The sequence below is a fragment of the Panulirus ornatus genome, chromosome 65 (assembly GCF_036320965.1).
Source record: "Panulirus ornatus isolate Po-2019 chromosome 65, ASM3632096v1, whole genome shotgun sequence".
Lineage (NCBI taxonomy): Eukaryota > Metazoa > Arthropoda > Malacostraca > Decapoda > Palinuridae > Panulirus > Panulirus ornatus.
Genome location: NC_092288.1, coordinates 5,874,811 through 5,893,252, shown reverse-complemented (window position 1 = coordinate 5,893,252; position 18,442 = coordinate 5,874,811). Strand labels below are relative to the sequence as shown.

Here is an 18,442-nt window from a genome sequence, read left to right as displayed (position 1 = left end):
ACACAGTCAATTCACTTGTGAAAGAGATAGCTTTACTTGCAAAAAGAAATTTCAAAAGCTGTTTTCATCCTTTTCATACAACACATATTCAGGCTTGCCAGTGAACGAAATGGATTGTATTCTCGCCGTGGAATTTATTTCTCCAAAAGTCCATCATTTCCTGCTACGATATATATATATATATATATATATATATATATATATATATATATATATATATATATATATACCCGCTTCCTCCCCTTTTAGTCGCCTTCTACGACACGCAGGGAATACGTGGGAAGTATTCTTTCTCCCCTATCCCCAGGGATATATATATCGTACTCGTCCAGCGTTTCCCACGTTAGCAAGTTATCGCCAGGAACAGATGAAAAAATGCCGTATTTGCTGATATTCAATCTCTAGCTGTCCACAACCAGGCCCTCCAGATCTTTCCATGGTTTCCCCAGTGGTCGCCTCACATGCCCAGTTCATCCACTGACAGCACGTTGCCCTCTGTATACCACATTGTTCCATTTCGCTCAGTCCCGTACACGCCTTTCACCCTCCTGCATATTTAGTCCCCGATCGCTCAAGATATATTTCACTCCAATCTTCCATTTTCAATTTAGTCTACCCCTTCACGTTTCCCCCTGCACTTCTGACACATATGTACTCTTTTTAGCATATTTCCTGATCCTTCTCCGTCATTTTACAACTTTTAAGCTGATATATTTGACCCATTGGTGCTACTTGTAGGCCAAATCATCAGTATTTATCTATTTATCTAATCTAACCCGATCCCTCTGGGAGCTTCCATGAAAGGGGTGACTATGGCAAAGGAGTCTCCATTTATCCCTGTCCGTAACATACCTTCAGAGCTCTCATACACCATTGCATGCGTTCCTCCACCATTTCTCTCCCTCCACTACCCTTCCACTCTGTCTATATTCCCATGTTCGTGGTAGTCTTTCTGTCACACATTCTCCTTGTAAAACTCAAACCTTGCATACCACTCTATTATTATTATAGTTATTATCATTATTATTATTGTTTTTGTTATCATTATTATTATTATTATTATTATTATTATTATTATTATTATGATTATTTTATTATTATTGTTTATATTATTATTATAGTGATATAGCAGTCTTAATATTCATAGATATTTATTCAAAATTTATTTTTTTTAGGTCTGTAGTCACTCGATGGTGGGAGTGTCAACACTGTGACGTCACGCATGGCTGCCGGTGTGATTGTGTCACCAACTGATGTGGGCATCGACCTTGGGTACTGTTGTCACTCAGCATCCATCACGACTGATATGGTGATTAAGTAGTAGATAGTGAGATTAATTGTCTAATTTGTTATCTTCATGAAGTAGGTTTGTTCCCAGCCGCAGTAATTAGTGGTAATTGTGGTGGGTATGATTGTTGCTATTGTTTTCCTCCGTTGTGTTCTGTTGTTGGTTGAAAGTATGGTGGATTTTGTCCCTTACTGAGCACTCTAGAATGAATGACATTCGAGTAGAAATAGAATGTCCCCCATTTTTCTAATTAGTAAGTACAGGTTTGATTCAGGATCGGGGAGGTCACTAGGGGGTCAAGGCACTCAAGTGCGTTACAGAATACGAGGTTTGGGGTCTTGAAAAGTTACTGTAGGATGGGAGAGGCAGGATTATCCCGGAGGACACATTTAGTTGTTTCCTTAAATGGAGGCATTTTCACTAGTAAATGTGTATTTCATTTGATGGCACTAGTTTGGTTCTGCATCTGTATTATCTTTTGAATATTCATTGATGTTGCTCCACTGTGGTAATGTGTAGTCTTTATAGTAACAGTTGTGGAGCTTGCTTTGGAGTATTATATTAATAACAATGATATATAAAGGCAGAAGTAGTGAGGGTTATGAATATCAAGGAACTGGTGGAGGTCATTTATGAAGATGTATGTAAAACGCTTATTAAAAGTCGACCGAACCTTTGAAAGCTTCACCCAGTCTCCCCAGTAGTTGATTTTTAATGTTCATTATTCTTGTTGAAATATGCCAGTGACATCCATGATTGAGCAGTGTGCAGACATTGCCAATGTCAGCAAAATTGTCAGCACTGGAGTTCACAAGTTATGTAGACCCTGTTGCCGTGGCCACTCCCTTGATGGAGTTCCAGAAGGGAACAGACGTCAGATGTGTAGATAGATAGCAAAAAGACCGGGCTGTTTGACCACACAGTAACTCGCAGGATGCCAGTTTCATGTTGATACTATATATATCCTTTATACTTTTGTGGTATTAACCATTCTAGATGAGTATTTTGTAAGTTCTGTTGATTTTTTAATTTTATCCCCACATTTATCATGTTATACATAACCCTCACTACTATCACCGTGTGTGACATTGCTTAATGGAATACATGCCCAAATAGTACTCTTTGAACACTAACATGCAAACAAAACTCTTCAGTCTCCATTAGTTAATGATGATGTAGAGTTAAATTAGACCTTTACTTTTAGTTTTATTTTGGTCTTGATAGGGTTTTCAAATCCCACCATTAAGGGTTTGTTTTTACCAAATACTTGAATCCCCATCAGGAATTAGTTATTACATTTGGTTCCCAGTTTTGTGCCGGAATACTACCAGTAGAGGTAATTTTTTTTTTCTATGAATTTTACACTCCTTCAAATCTAAACTTGTAATTCGGAAACACATTTTTTTGCATATCACTTTTTTTACTGAGTAACCTCCCTGTGAATATTTTGTTTTTTAATGCTTCCTCAATAAATGTTAACCTCTGTTGGATTCTCTTGTAATTATTTGCTTGGCTGTGTGTGCTATATGAAACTGCTAAAACCAAAGGTGCCTGAAGTTTTTAGCGTAGAGATTGCTTTGACTTAAATTAACCCTGGTAAAGCCAGTAGATCTAGATTTCATATCATTATGATCTCAGCCAGTCCTGTAAGATATGTCACAGATTCCCTATTTTCAGTTTTAGCAGAACATAGTTATCTCCTAACACCATTCCATTATCTGGAGGTGAAACCAAACACCCAGAGTAGAGGTAAAACTGAGCACCCATAGTAATATTACAGTATCAGTGTCATGGTCTTAGGCCCAATTTTTTTTTTCCTCCTTTTTTTTGCAGCATGAATGCAGCATAGACTATTGTTAACCCTCTCGAGTTCTGCCATAATCAGCAAATCCCACCCGCTCAATATGTTGAGACATTCTGTCTTTTCCAGCAGTTTATCACTCACTCTCTATCATGCCACAGAATGCATCACATAGCACACATCATTGGATTTTTTTAAACATCATCAGATATGTATTCACATAGTGTCTCTAAGCCCAAACATGATGTTTACCTAGTTGTGTAGCATATAGTGAGGAGTCTAGGATCTCCTTTGCTACCAACTGCATGACTCATTCCCCAGTCACAGCAAGCCATTCTCGTCCCATGTGCCTTACTAGACTACTGTTAACCCTCTCGAGTTTTGCCATAATCAGCAAATCCCACCCACTCAGTATGTTGTGAGACATTCTGCCTTTTCCAGCAGTTTTTCACCCACTCTCTATCATGCCACAGAATGCATCACTAAGCACATATCATTAGATTTTTTTAAACGTCATCAGATATGTATTCACATAGTGTCTCTAAGCCTAAACATGATGTTTACTTAGGTGTTTAGCATATTGTGAGGAGTCTAGGATCTCCAACTGCTACCAACTGCATGACTCATTCCACGGTCACAGCAAGCCATTCTCGTCCCTTGTGACTTATTAGACTACTGTTAACCCTTTCAAGTTCTGCCGTAATCAGCAAATCCCACCCTCTCAGTATGTTGACACTTTCTGCCATTTCCAGTAGTTTTTCACTCATTCTATATCATGCCACAGAATGCATCACTAAGCACACATCATTGGATTTTTTTAAACATCAGATATGTATTCACATAGTGTCTCTAAACCCAAACATGATGTTTTCCTAGTTGTTTAGCATATTGTGAGGAGTCTAGGATCTCCATTGCTACCAACTGCATGACTCAATCCCCAGTCACAGCAAGCCATTCACGTCCCTTGTGACTTACTACTGAGATTCACCTTTTTTTGCTTATGTGGATTACAAAATAACAACAGATTATTAAAGAAACTTTTACTGCATGTGCAGCCATCAGCTGGACGTCAGGGTTCTGTTCTCTTTGAGTTGGCAGCAAGTGGGATGGATTGGAGAAGCCACAGAAGCCTTTGTGGTGCATTGGCATGTGAGGTTAAGCATATTTAGACTCCCATGAAGCCCATACCAAAGAGGGAGGGAATTTGTATAGGCAATTAGAAAATGATTGTGTATATTCTCTTTGAATAGTCCTTAGAACTTTACTAATTAACAGAACTTCCCGGGTCAAGTTTACAGTTTCCCAGATCCACGTAGACTTGCAGGATAGTTACAGTATGAATCAGGTAGAAATAATTGTTTATTTCTTTTGTTTCTTCTGTTTCATTTTTGGAGCTATGGGCACATTGTTAAGATTAGATGTCTTCATAATTCTAAGAGAATTCAATTCTGCAGTAAAGAAAAAAGGACATTTTTTATTTTCATGCAAAATGAAGTGATAAGATTAGCTTGGTTAATACTAAAAGTGACAAGAACATAGTTTAACAAAGCATAATCAAGAAAAACGTATTTCCTGTTCCTTTTAACTTGATGAAATTTTATAGGAATCTTAGTAATTACAACAGTTCTTAGGGAATAGAGACAATCCACAGATAAAGGGTGCCAAAATAAGAATGATTCCTAAAAATTAATCATCTAGCTACCTTGATTCTAGTACACGTAAGATAGCATTGAGTGTTATATATAAGATGTTAGATAGCTTCAGGAGTAATGCTATTCCAAAGTTGCATATGTTAATCCTATTACAAGTAGCACTGTACTTCATATGGTTAAAGCTGGCAATCTGCATGAGCAGACCAGGACACCATATACTTCATTGTCATGGACAGCTGTGGAATATTGTGTTAGATATTGGGGTGTCCATTTCTAGTTGATACTCTTGTATTATTATTGTTATTATTATTATTATTTTGCTTTGTCACTGTCTCCCGCGTTTGCGAGGTAGCGCAAGGAAACAGATGAAAGAAATGGCCCAACCCACCCCCATACACATGTATATACATACACGTCCACACATGCAAGTATACATACCTATACATCTCAATGTACACATATATATACACACACAGACATATACATATATACACATGTACATAATTCATACTGTCTGCCTTTATTTATTCCCATCGCCCCTCGCCACACATGGAATAACATCCCCCACCCCCCTCATGTGTGCGAGGTAGCGCTAGGAAAAGACAACAAAGGCCCCATTCGTTCACACTCAGTCTCTAGCTGTCATGTAATAATGCCCGAAACCACAGCTCTCTTTCCACATCCAGGCCCCACAGAACTTTCCATGGTTTACCCCAGACGTGGTGTGGGAGGCAAGTTGTTAGAAGCAGTGAAAAGTTTTTATCGAGGATGTAAGGCATGTGTACGTGTAGGAAGAGAGGAAAGTGATTGGTTCTCAGTGAATGTAGGTTTGCGGCAGGGGTGTGTGATGTCTCCATGGTTGTTTAATTTGTTTATGGATGGGGTTGTTAGGGAGGTAAATGCAAGAGTTTTGGAAAGAGGGGCAAGTATGCAGTCTGTTGTGGATGAGAGAGCGTGGGAAGTGAGTCAGTTGTTGTTCGCTGATGATACAGCGCTGGTGGCTGATTCATGTGAGAAACTGCAGAAGCTAGTGACTGAGTTTGGTAAAGTGTGTGAAAGAAGAAAGTTGAGAGTAAATGTGAATAAGAGTAAGGTTATTAGGTACAGTAGGGTTGAGGGTCAAGTAAATTGGGAGGTAAGTTTGAATGGAGAAAAGCTGGAGGAAGTGAAGTGTTTTAGATATCTGGAAGTAGATTTGGCAGCGGATGGAACCATGGAAGCGGAAGTGAATCATAGGGTGGGGGAGGGGGTGAAAATTCTGGGAGCCTTGAAGAATGTGTGGAAGTCGAGAACATTATCTCCGAAAGCGAAAATGGGTATGTTTGAAGGAATAGTGGTTCCAACAATGTTGTATGGTTGCGAGGCGTGGGCTATGGATAGAGTTGTGCGCAGGAGGGTGGATGTGCCGGAAATGAGATGTCTGAGGACAATATGTGGTGTGAGATGGTTTGATCGAGTAAGTAATAATAGGGTAAGAGAGATGTGTGGTAATAAAAAGAGTGTGGGTGAGAGAGCAGAAGAGGGTGTTTTGAAATGGTTTGGACACATGGAGAGAATGAGTAAGGAAAGACTGACCAAGAGGATATATGTGTCAGAGGTGGAGGGAACGAGAAGTGGGAGACCAAATTGGAGGTGGAAAGATGGAATGAAAAAGATTTTGAGTGATCGGGGCCTGAACATGCAGGAGGGTGAAAGGCGTGCAAGGAATAGAGTGAATTGGAACGATGTGGTACACCGGGGTTGACGTGCTGTCAGTGGATTGGACCAGGGCATGTGAAGCATCTGGGGTAAACCATGGAAAGTTGTGTGGGGCCTGGATGTGGAAAGGGAGCTGTGGTTTCGGGCATTATTACATGACAGCTAGAGACTGAGTGTGAACGAATGGGGCCTTTGTTGTCTTTTCCTAGCGCTACCTCGCACACATGAGGGGGGAGGGTGTTGTTATTCCATGTGTGACGGGGTGGCGATGGGAATGAATAAAGGCAGACAGTATGAATTATGTACATGGGTATATATGTATATGTCTGTGTGTGTATATACATGTATACATTGAGATGTATAGGTATGTATATGTGCTGTGTGTGGACGTGTATGTATATACATGTGTATGTGGGTGGGTTGGGCCATTCTTTCGTTGTTTCCTTGCGCTACCTCGCTAATACGGGAGACAGCGACAAAGCAAAATAAATAAACAAATAAAAAATGATTGCCATTTTCCATGTCAGCAAAGTAGTGTCAGGAAACAGATGAAGGAAAACTCATCCACTTATATACACACATATATACATACATTTGCTACATACAAATCCATTTGTTTTTTAAGTATTTCTCACATACATTGTTTGCTTTGAAGAATGTGAGAAATATGTAGAAAAACAAATGGATTTGTATGTAGCATTTATGAACCTGGAGAAGGCACATCATAGAGTTGATAGAGATTCTCTGTGGAAGGTATTAAGAGAATATGCTGTGGGAGGCAAGTTGCTAGAAGCATTGAAAAGTTTTTATTGAGGCTGTAAGGCATGTGTATGAGTAGGAAGAGAGGAAAGTGATTGGTTCCCAGTGAATGTTGGTTTGTGGCAGAGGTGCATATGTCTCCATAGTTGTTTGATTTGTTTATGGATGGGGTTGTTAGGGAGGTGAATGCAAAGGTTTTAGAGAGAGGGGCAAGTATGCAGTCTGTTGTGGATGAGAGGGCTTGGGAGGTGATTCATTTGTTGTTTGCTGATGATACAGCAATGGTGGCTGATTCGGGTGAGAAACTGCAGAAGCTGGTGACTGAGATTGGTAAAGTGTGTGAAAGAGGAAAGCAGAGAGTAAATGTGAATTACAGCAAGGTTATTAGGTACAGTAGGGTTGAGGGACAAGTCAATTGGGAGGTAAGTTTGAATGAAGAAAAACTGAAGGAAGTTAAGTGTTTTAGATATCTGGGAGTGGATTTGGCAGTGGATGGAACCATGGAAGCAGAAGTGAGTCACAGATTGGGGGAGGGGGCGAAGGTTCTGGGAGCGTTCAAGAATGTGTGGAAGGCAAGAACATTATCCCGGAAAGCAAAAATGGGTATGTTTGAAGGAATAGCGGTTCCAACAGTGTTATATGGTTGCAAGGCGTAGGCTATAGATAGGGTTGTGCGGAGGAGGGTGGGTGTGTTGGAAATGAGATGTTTGAGGATAGTATGTGGTGTGAGGTGGTTTGATCGAGTAAGTAATGAAAGGGTAAGAGATATGTGTGGTAATAAGAAGAGTGTGGTTGAGAGAGCAGAAGAAGGTGTATGGTCACATGGATAGAATGAATAAGGAAAGATTGACAAAGAGGGTATATGTGTAGGATTGACAAAGAGGATATATGTGTCAGAGGTGGAGGGAACGAGGAGAAGTGGGAGACCAAATTGGAGGTGGAAGGATGGAGTGAAAAAGATTTTGAGCGATCGGGGCCTGAACATGCAGGAGGGTGAAAGGCGTGCAAGGAATAGAGTGAATTGGAACGATGTGGTGTACCAGGGTCGACATTCTGTCAGTGGATTGAACCAGGGCATGTGAAGCGTCTGGGGTAAACCATGGAAAGTTTTGTGGGGCCTGGATGTGGAAAGGGAGCTGTGGTTTATATACATGACAGCTAGAGACTGAGTGTGAATGAATGTGGCTTTTGTTGTCTTTTCCTAGCCCTACCTCACGCGCATGCGGAGGGAGGTTATATGTATATGTCTGTGTATGTATATATATATGTATACGTTGAAATGTATAGGTATGTATATGTGCATATGTGGACATGTATGTATATACATGTGTATGTGGGTGGGTTGGGCCATTCTTTCATTTGTTTCCTTGCGCTACCTTGCTAACGTGGGAGACAGCGACAAAATATGATAAATATGAAATAAATATACATACATGAACATCAACATATTCATATATACATACAACACATATACATGTGTACATATTCATACTCTCTTGCCTTCATCCATTCCCCGCATCACCCTGTCCCACAGGAAACAGCATTGCCACCCCTATGTCAGTGAGGTAGCACCAGGAAAACACACAAAAAAGGCTTCATTCATTCATACTCAGTCTCTAGCTGTCATGTGTAATGCACCAAAACTACAACTCCCTATCCACTTCCAGGCCCCACAGACCTTTCCGTGGTGTACCCCAGACATTTCACATCCCCTGGTTCAGTCCATTGACAGCAAGTCGACCTCGGTATACCACATCGTTCCAATTCACTCTATTCCTTGCACACCTCTCACCCGCCTGCATGTTCGGGTCCTGATCGCTCAAAATCTTTTTCACTCCATCCTTTCCCCTCTGGTTTGGTCTCCCACTTCTTGTTCCTCTGCCTCTGACACATATCATCTTTGTTAGCCTTCCCTCACTCATTTTCTCAATATGACCATACCATTTCAATACTCCCTCCTCTGCTCTCAATCACACTCCTTATTTACACACATCTCTCTTACCCTGTAATTACTTACTCGATCAAAGCTCCTCACACCCCATATTATCCTCAAACATTTCATTTCCAACATGTCCACCCTCCTCCGCACAACCTTATCTGTATCCCATTCCTCGCAGCCATATGATATTGTTAGAACTGCTTTTCCTTCAGACATTCCCATTTTTGCTCTCTCAGATAACATTCTCCCTTTCCACACATTCTTCATCGCTCCCAGAACCTTCACCCCTTCCCCCACCCTATGACTCGCTTCCACTTCTATGGTTCCATTCACTGCTGAGTCCACTCCCAGGTATTTAAAACACTTCACTTCCTCCAGTATTTCTCCATTCAAACTCACATTCCAACTAACTTGTCCCTTAACCATGCTGAACCTAATGACCTTGCTCTTATTCACATTTACTCTCAACTTTCTCCTTTCCAAACTCAGTCACCAACTACTGCAGTTTCTCACTAGAATCATCCACCAGTGCTGTATCATTGGCAAACAGCAACTGACTCACTTCCTAGGCCTTCTCATCCCCAACAGACTGCATACTCTCCCCACTCTCCAAAACTCTTGAATTTACATCCCTAGATATCCCATCCAAAAACATTGGCCATGGGGACATCACACACCTTTGCCGCAGACCGACCTGAGAACCAATCACTCTTCTCTCTTCCTGCTCGTTCATGCTTCATACCCTTGATAAAAACTTATTACTACTTCTGGCAGCTTACCTCCCACACCATTTATTCATAAGACCTTCCACAAAGCATCTCTATCAACCCAATCATATGCTTTCTCCAGATCCATGAATGCCACATACATATCCATCTGTTTTTCTAAGGATTTCTCACACATTCTCCAAAGGAAACACCTGACCCACACATCCTCTTCCACTTCTGAAACGACGCTGCTCATCTCCAATCTGATACTCTGTAAATGCCTCCGCCCCTCTCAGTCACTACCCTCCCATACAATTTTCCAGGTATGCTCAACAAACATATGCCTCTGCTGTTTGAAGACTAACTTTATTATTATTATTACTTTTTTATTATACTTTGTTGCTGTCTCCCGTGTTAGCAAGGTAGTGCAAGGAAACAGACGAAAGAATGGCCCTACCCACACTCATATACATACCTATACATTTCAATGTATACATACATATACATGAACAGACATATACATATATACACATGTACATATTCATACTTGCTGCCTTCATCCATTTCTGTTGCCACCCCGCCACGCATGAAATGGCACCCCTCTCTCCCCATGTGTGCGAGGTAGTGCTAGGAAAAGACGACAAAGGCCACATTCATTCACACTCAGTTTCTAGCTGTCATGTGTAATGCACCAAAACCACAGCTCCCTTTCCACATCCAGGCCCCACAAAACTTTCCATGGTTTACCCGAGATGCTTCACATGCCCTGGTTCAATCCATTGACAGCACATCGACCCCGGTATACCGCAACGATCCAGTTCACTCCATCCTTCCACCTCCAATTTGGTCTCCCATTTCTCCATGTACCCTCCACCTCTGACTCATATATCCTCTTTGTCAATCTTTCCTCACTCATTCTCTCCATGTGACCAAACCATTTCAGTACACCCTCTTATGCTCTCTCAACCACTCTTTTTATTACCACACATCTCTCTTACCCTTTCATTACATATTCGATCAAACCACCTCACACCACATATTGTCCTCAAACATATCATTTCCAACACATCCACCCTCCTTCTCACAACCATGCCTCGCAACCATATAACATTGTTGGAACCACTATTCCTTCAAACATACCCATTTTTGCTTTCCGAGATAATGTTCTCGACTTCAAAATATTCTTCAACACTCCTAGAACTTTCGCCCCCTCCCCCACCTTGTGACTCACTTCTGCTTCCATGGTTCCATCTGCTGCACTCCCAGATATCTAAAACACTTTACTTCCTCCAGTTTTTTTCCATTCAAACTTACCTCCCAATTAACTTGTCCCTCAACCCTACTGAACCTAATAACCTTGCTCTTAATCACATTTTCTGTCAGCTTTCTTCTTTCACACACTTTATCAAACTCAATCACCAGCTTCTGCAGTTTCTCACCCGAATCAGCCACCAGCGCTGTATCATCAACGAACAACAACTGACTCACTTCCCAAGCCCTCTCATCCACAACAGACTGCATACTTGCCCCTCTTTCCATTCACCTCCATGACAACCCCATACATAAACAAATTAAACAACCATGGAGACATCACACACCCTTGCCACAAACCAACATTTACTGGGAACCAATCACTTTCCTCTCTTCCTTCTCATACATATGCCTTACATCCTTGATAAAAAGTTTTCACTGCTTCTAGTAACTAACCTCCCACACCATATACTCTTAAAACCTTCTACAGAGCATCTCTGTCAACTCTATCATATGCCTTCTCCATATCCATAAATGCTACATACAAATCCATCTGTTTTTTAAGTATTTCTCATACATTCTTCAAAGCATACACCTGATCCACACATCCTCTACCACTTCTGAAACCACACTGCTGTTCCCCAACCTGATGCTCTGTACGTGCCTTGACCTTCTCAATCAATACCTTCCCATATTATTATTATTATGTTTTACCAGACACTGCTTGCATGTTGTTACATCTTGAGGGAAAAGTCATCTTTGACAAGGCTATATCATTGGGAGTAAAGACTTTTCAAAGAACTTTTCACTTCAACGGAGTCGAGCAATTCCCATATAGAAAGTTGTGGGGCCTTGGGTTGCAGGAGTTTCTGATAGAGAGGTCGAGGATAACACCAGTGCCCTTTCATAGAAAGGGTCCAGGGGAAGTTATAGGTTAAACTGTTGTTGATTATGATTATTTTATTATTATTATTATTATTGTTATTATTATTGTATTTACTGCAACCATAAACTGTAGATTTATGTAGTAGTGTATTGTTGCTTAGAGTTTAGAGATTATACTACATGGTATATAATAACCACTTCAGTTTCATGGAAAAGCACTTACAGTTCACAGGGGGTTTTCCTTGATTTGAAAGCTCATTATTTATTTTTCACATTAAAAAATAATATGTGTATGATATAGTATGTTTGGCATTTTATTTTCAGGCAGGTTGTGGATGCATATGGTGTTAAGGAGAAACCAGGGGAACAATGTCATCTAGGAACTTACTGCTTCTCTCCAACTCCACGCTCCATGGTAGTGGTTACTTGGAGTGGGCAGCACAACACATCAAAGAGTTTTTAGGCAGGTAATGGACTGAAGGTCTATTATGAATTGGGGTCGTATACCCTGGGCCTTGAGCCAGTCTCCTTACAAGATCCATGAGTGTCATTGTTATCGTTCAAATGTTCTTTGTTTTCTCGTTGCACTGAACACTACAGTCGATATGTTTTTGATAATGGACTTTTTGCTGTTAGGGATTTAAGGAAGTGTATCTCCAAAATATATGATATTGTACTGAATTATCCAGATTGGTGTGTTTGTAGTATTATTGTATGCTGACTGAGGTATGGCAAAGGATTACAAGAAGTGGCTTAATGGTGAATTGTATTCTTTAATGTTTTTTGTACAGTTTTAGAATGAATGTTTTTAATGTGTATGATGATTATGAAAATCAAGACTACCGTAATTCAGAACTGAGTATTCCTGCACCATAGGCACCAAGCATTAAGCCTGATGTACATTATAGCTCCGCTCCCACTCCACTCATGGTTCACTCTTGCTCCGGTTAGATATCATTACGTGTATTTCAGTGAGGACATGCACACTATTGCTCATGGTTCGCTGTCACTCCAATCATGGGTCATCCAAAAGATATTTTGAGCAGAGCAAGTGCAGACCATGACCAAGCAAGAGCGACAGTGTACATTACCCAACGGTCTTGCTCCAGTCTTGGCCTGGTCATCAGTGAGGTGGGAGGCTGTTTCTCCATCCTTCCCTATGAGCCCCAAGAAATCAACCTTGTGGGATTTTGAAAGAATTTGCTCTGGTCATCAATCAGATGAGGATGGAGGGTGTGAAATTCCCCTTAATTTTCTTCTTTTCCTACATTGGATGGAGGCATCCAAGTTCTTTTCTTATTTTGTTTGTTTGTTTCTTCCTCTTTGTTCAGGGTTATGGTGATCATAGCCAACTCAGATGAAGAAAAATTCATCTTCTTCCACTGCCAGATGCACTGACTCTAGACAGCCTGTGACAGGAGTGGACTAGGATGACCGTTGCTTAAGCATGAGCGTACCATGAGTAGAATGGTAGGTGTGCATTACCAATGACTGTGAGCGGAGCAAGAGCGTCTTGTGAGCAGAGCTATAGTATGCGTCAAGCCCTTGAGCTTTGTACACCAGTATGATGTAGATCACAGTCATATATAGACTTATATGAATGTATATAGAGCCATACGTGCACTATTACAATAGATCACTTCTTTCTTTTCATTAGAAAAGCTGTTTAAATTTTTCTTCACAACCAGTAATTAACTGTAATTAAGATGATAAAATTTCTGTATAGAGAACCCTTACAACATTTTTCATATTAATATATTAATGACAAGAGTCTACTAGCAGTGGAAAAGAAGAGGCCATAACTTACTCCTATGGCTTGTGCACATTAGGTAATTAAGGACAGCCTTCTTGTTGGCATGCTTTGTAAATCTTTATGTATTATGTTTGTTGAATTTGCTGTTTCCTTGACAGGCTGTCTAGATTAGCAGAGCTTCCAGATCATTGACGCTAAGGTTAGAGACAACAAACTTTTGATTTTACTTTTGGCAGCTTCCTTCCATGTCATTTGGGAACCTAGACTTAGTAGTGATGATTCCTGAGTAAATCAAAGGAAGTAATAGCACTTTTCTCATTTGACTTTGCACTGAACACATCCTCGAGCAGGATATGCACTTTTTTCTAACAGTTTGATGATAGTTGACAAAATGAAGTGTTGTGTGTGGTTTGAATAGCAGAATCAGTTTTTTGAGGTATTGTGTATGTTAGAATGGTGGAAAGTTATACAGGTCTGGTAAACAGTTAGTACTTTGATTTTTTAAAGAACATTATATATTAGCTATAGTACACATTATTAGAACATGGAGGATGTAGACTATAATCTTCTAAGCCAATGACAAGGTACCCTGTGAATTATGAAATAATAGAGCATGTTTATAGCTAGTATGTATGAATTTCACTTTTTTATCTGTATATGTCTTGTACAGTCATGGCACATTATCAGCCCTCTGTATTGAAACAAACTTCTCACAGCTGTAGTTCCTCGATCCACCCACTTAATATTAGGCTTCCTTGTGTGTATACTTCCACTCATATCGCAGATGTACACTCACAGTATTTCTCTACATGTTTGTTTTTACCATGTTTTAAAAGGTTTGCCTCTCCTTCAGCAAAAATGTGAAGCGGGTGTTATTTGTGCCTTATGCCTTGCGTAAAATGGATAGCTATGCAGAGTCAGCTCAAAAGAAGTTCACGTCATGGGGTATGTATTGATACTTTGTATTTCTCATCATCATGACAATATGATTTTTTGCTTCACACAATATCCTTAACACAACAGCATTTAATAGCAAGCTGTTTTCTCACATTACCTTTTTTTCAGGTTTTGAACTTGACAGTATTCACAAAGCCCAAGATCCTGTTGCAGCTGTGAATGATGCTGAAGCCATTTTTATTGGTGGTGGTAATACTTTTCAGCTTTTGAAGTTACTGTATGACCATAGCCTGATTGAACCTATCCAGAAGCGTGTGCTGCAGGTAAAAAAAAAAATTTTGATTGTGTTGAAAAATCAGTCTGAAGCATTAGTGCATGGATATTAATAGTATATATGTTTCCTGTTGCATTGATGTAAAAAAAAATATTTTCATCACTACATAAGTATTCTGGATATACTTCGCTAAGATGCAGTCAGTTAACTTATGTTAAAGTTCAGTGACATATTAGATTTTGCTCACTAGCTATCTCACTAATGATTAAAGTTGTGCAATAAGAAAGTGTATAAAAATTCTTTAGGGATACCTTACTCTCATCATGATCAAATTAGATCAATTACTTTTGTCTAAATTTTTAAATTTGAGGCACATATGAGAAAAAATTTCTTACCATGATATTTGTCTTATTTAAATGTTAAAATGCTGGTATCCTTGCAGGATGGCATTCCATACATTGGAAGCAGTGCTGGGACCAACGTGGCCACTGTTAGCATCAACACAACCAATGACATGCCAATTGTCTACCCGCCAAGCTTCAGTGCTATGGCTTTAGTGCCATTTAATATTAATCCTCATTACATTGACGCAAATCCCTCCACCAAGCACATGGGGGTAAGCTTCAAGATATTGATAAAGATGAAGGAAGTGTTAACAGGAAATAGATGAAGAGAAGGAAAATGTGTGGGGGAATGGGAGATAGGCATATTGTATACAGATAACACTGTTCATTAGGGAGAAGAAAGGGGAATTATTGAATGCTGAAAGAGTATGTAATGTGAAAGATGAGAGTAAATGTTTATGGATAGTAGATGATGCATATTTATGCATACGCAAATAGTCCTGCATTCCAGCCATTACTGATAGGTAATTTTTCTCAAGTTAAAATTTGTTAACCAAGCTAAATAACTCCAGAATGTGCGGGTTTCTCAAACATGTTACCAGTAATTTGACATATTTGAATCTCACCTTCAGCAGTCCCATACTATACCTAGTTTAAGCTTTACATACCATACTCACTCATCATTAATAGATCAAAACATTTGTAATTGGATTTCATATGATTAATCATTTCCATTTATTTCAGGTCCATAATAAGTTAGTGATATGAAAACAATGGACAGGGTGTCCTCAAAATCTCACAAAATAATGAACCTGTTTGTTTTTGTTAATGGAAAGTTTTACTGATATGCAGGTATTGGTACTTTGGAAGTGAGAGTAAAATGTCATGCTTTAGGTATTTTCACACTAATTTGCCATTTCTCTATAATGGGGTAGCACCAAGAGCAGGCAAAGAATATCCTCATTTGGTTACAAACACTCTTTAGCTACCATGTATAAAGCACCAGGACCATAGACACCTTTCTACAGAAAAGCTCCATTGACCTTTCCTTGTTTTCCCTTGACCACTTCATGTGCCTTGGTTCAGCCTATTGCGCACATCACCCCCCTGTATATCACATCACTCATTCTCTTTTTAGGTTTGTTTTCAACTTCCTGCGTGTTTAGGCCCCAGTAAATCAAAGCATTTTTCATGCCATTCTTGCATCTCATTTTTGGTTTCTCCCTCCTCTTCTGTCATGCATATCTTTCTTTGCTCATCATCATCATACTTCCAAATCATTTCAGCACAATGTTAAGTTAATGAACATGCTCAGGGGTAATTTTTTTTGAGGAGTATGCTAATGTGGCCGATGAAAATGTTGGTCAGTGGGTCATTGTGTTAGTTAAAGGTTACATGTGGCTCACCAATTGTATTTGTATTTCAGGAAACTCGTGAAGAAAGAATTACCCAGTACCATGAGATCCCAGGTTCACCACCTGTGCTTGGTCTACGGGAAGGGTCGCTGCTACATGTCACGGGACAAAAAGTTATTTTGAAGGGATTACACCCAGCTCGACTTTTCAGGTTGTAAGTTTACTGCCCAAATGGTACTTAAATTTAAGGCCCTATTAGTTGAAACGGTCTGCACAACATAGAATTGGGTACATTTTAGTAATGTTTGTTACATTAGGGTAATTAGCACAGTACTAGACTTGGAACTTATTTGTTAGATGAATAGTGCATGGAATATTACAGTAAAAGAGAATGGTTTATGAAATGAAATTTGTATTCTTTGATATGTTGAGAATATGGACTTTTGAGTTTACATTGTGTCTAGTATAGGTTATATGGAGAAAAGAGTTCCGAGATGATAGGGATATATATTTATATCTTTTGATGTCTGTTCCCTTTGGGAACTCCATTAAGGTGTGGCCATGGCAAAAGAGTCTCCATAACTGGTGAACTCCAGGGCTGCTTTGTATCCTTTTGAGCCTCATCCTTAACAGGTCACTGGCAGAGGACAATGTTAGTCCAGTTTTCCCAAGTTTCCTACCTAATGTTCTTGCCCAATCTTAGAAGGTTCATTTTGATCAGGGGTGATTAATATTTTAAACTAGTATCAGGGGTAGGGGAGGATGGCTTGAATTATTATTGGGTGTGTGATGTTCTTTTTTTGTTATGTTTAATGTTGCTAGCTTCAAATCACCTGGCCCACACTCGACCCCTGTAGTAGGCATGCAGCTTGACTATGTTTTTATCCCTTATTTGGTAGAGAGTTTAACTGATGCCAACTTCAGTTTGGGTGAAAAAAAAAGGAACAACAATAACAGGCTTAGTTAGCTGTGGTTACTGTTTCTACAGGGATGTCCATGTGTGGACACTTATCCTTAACTGACAGGCCTTTGGTTTACCAAAGGCATATTGGATGGTTATTCTTTCCAACTGTAGGAAATTATCTTGGTTTAAATCGAGTTGACTATTACATTGCATCAAAGAGGAAAACAGTTAATTTATGAATAATTTATTTTATCTCCAACGGACAAAAGTTTTATGGAGTATGTTGTTAGCTTTAAAGAATATTGTGTGTTTTATGTACAAAAACACTCACTGTTTGAAAAAAGTTCATGTAATACAGTATTTATGTTCTTTTGTGGTTTGGTTCATATTCGTGTGGCATGAATATCTGAATAGGAACCCTATGTTGTCCTTTAACTCTGTATGTACTTTAGTATTCTTAAAATACTGCCCAATTTTCTTATTAATCAAAACAGTGGGTGATGAGTATATGTCACCCACTGTTTGTTATAATTATATCTGTCTACAGATATACTCATCAAATAAAAGGAGTGTGATAAGTATATTTCACCCAGTGTTCAAGTTGGGTGATAACTATCTGTATATAATTATCACGTAACTCACTGGGTAAAACATGCTCATCACACTCCTTTTGTTTGTGAACATAATTCATCTGCCTCTCTTCAGCAGTCATACTAATAGACATTTTTTATTAAGGTCAGACTTCATGCTAGGATTATCTGTGATAAACTTTAGCTATCCTGTGATATGTTAGACAAAACAAGGTATTTTGGAGTTAGGAAATGGGTAACATTATATCATGTGTTTTTCTTTCTATCTTCCATTTCCCCATCTTGGTGATATAAAACCTGAAGCTGAGTGTTTAAGGACACACCTTTGTTTGATTCTGTTCCTAC

General features: G+C 39.5%; 1 protein-coding gene across 3 annotated transcripts in view; it reads left to right on the top strand.

The window, feature by feature from the left end:
* The first annotated feature begins 1,175 nt into the window (after positions 1-1,175).
* Positions 1,176-18,442, top strand: part of LOC139746564 (alpha-aspartyl dipeptidase) — an 18,863-nt gene continuing 1,596 nt past the window's right edge. The window contains exons 1-6 of one of the 3 annotated variants that reach the window (XM_071657922.1): positions 1,176-1,309; positions 12,305-12,447; positions 14,587-14,678; positions 14,799-14,953; positions 15,347-15,520; positions 16,675-16,817. In XM_071657922.1, the coding sequence (XP_071514023.1) occupies positions 12,350-12,447; positions 14,587-14,678; positions 14,799-14,953; positions 15,347-15,520; positions 16,675-16,817 (662 nt within the window). In that variant the 5' untranslated portion in view covers positions 1,176-1,309; positions 12,305-12,349. Of the gene's footprint in view, positions 1,310-1,434; positions 1,542-12,304; positions 12,448-14,586; positions 14,679-14,798; positions 14,954-15,346; positions 15,521-16,674; positions 16,818-18,442 lie in introns of those variants that run through there. The other 2 variants (XM_071657923.1, XM_071657924.1) reach the window with 2 other exon arrangements.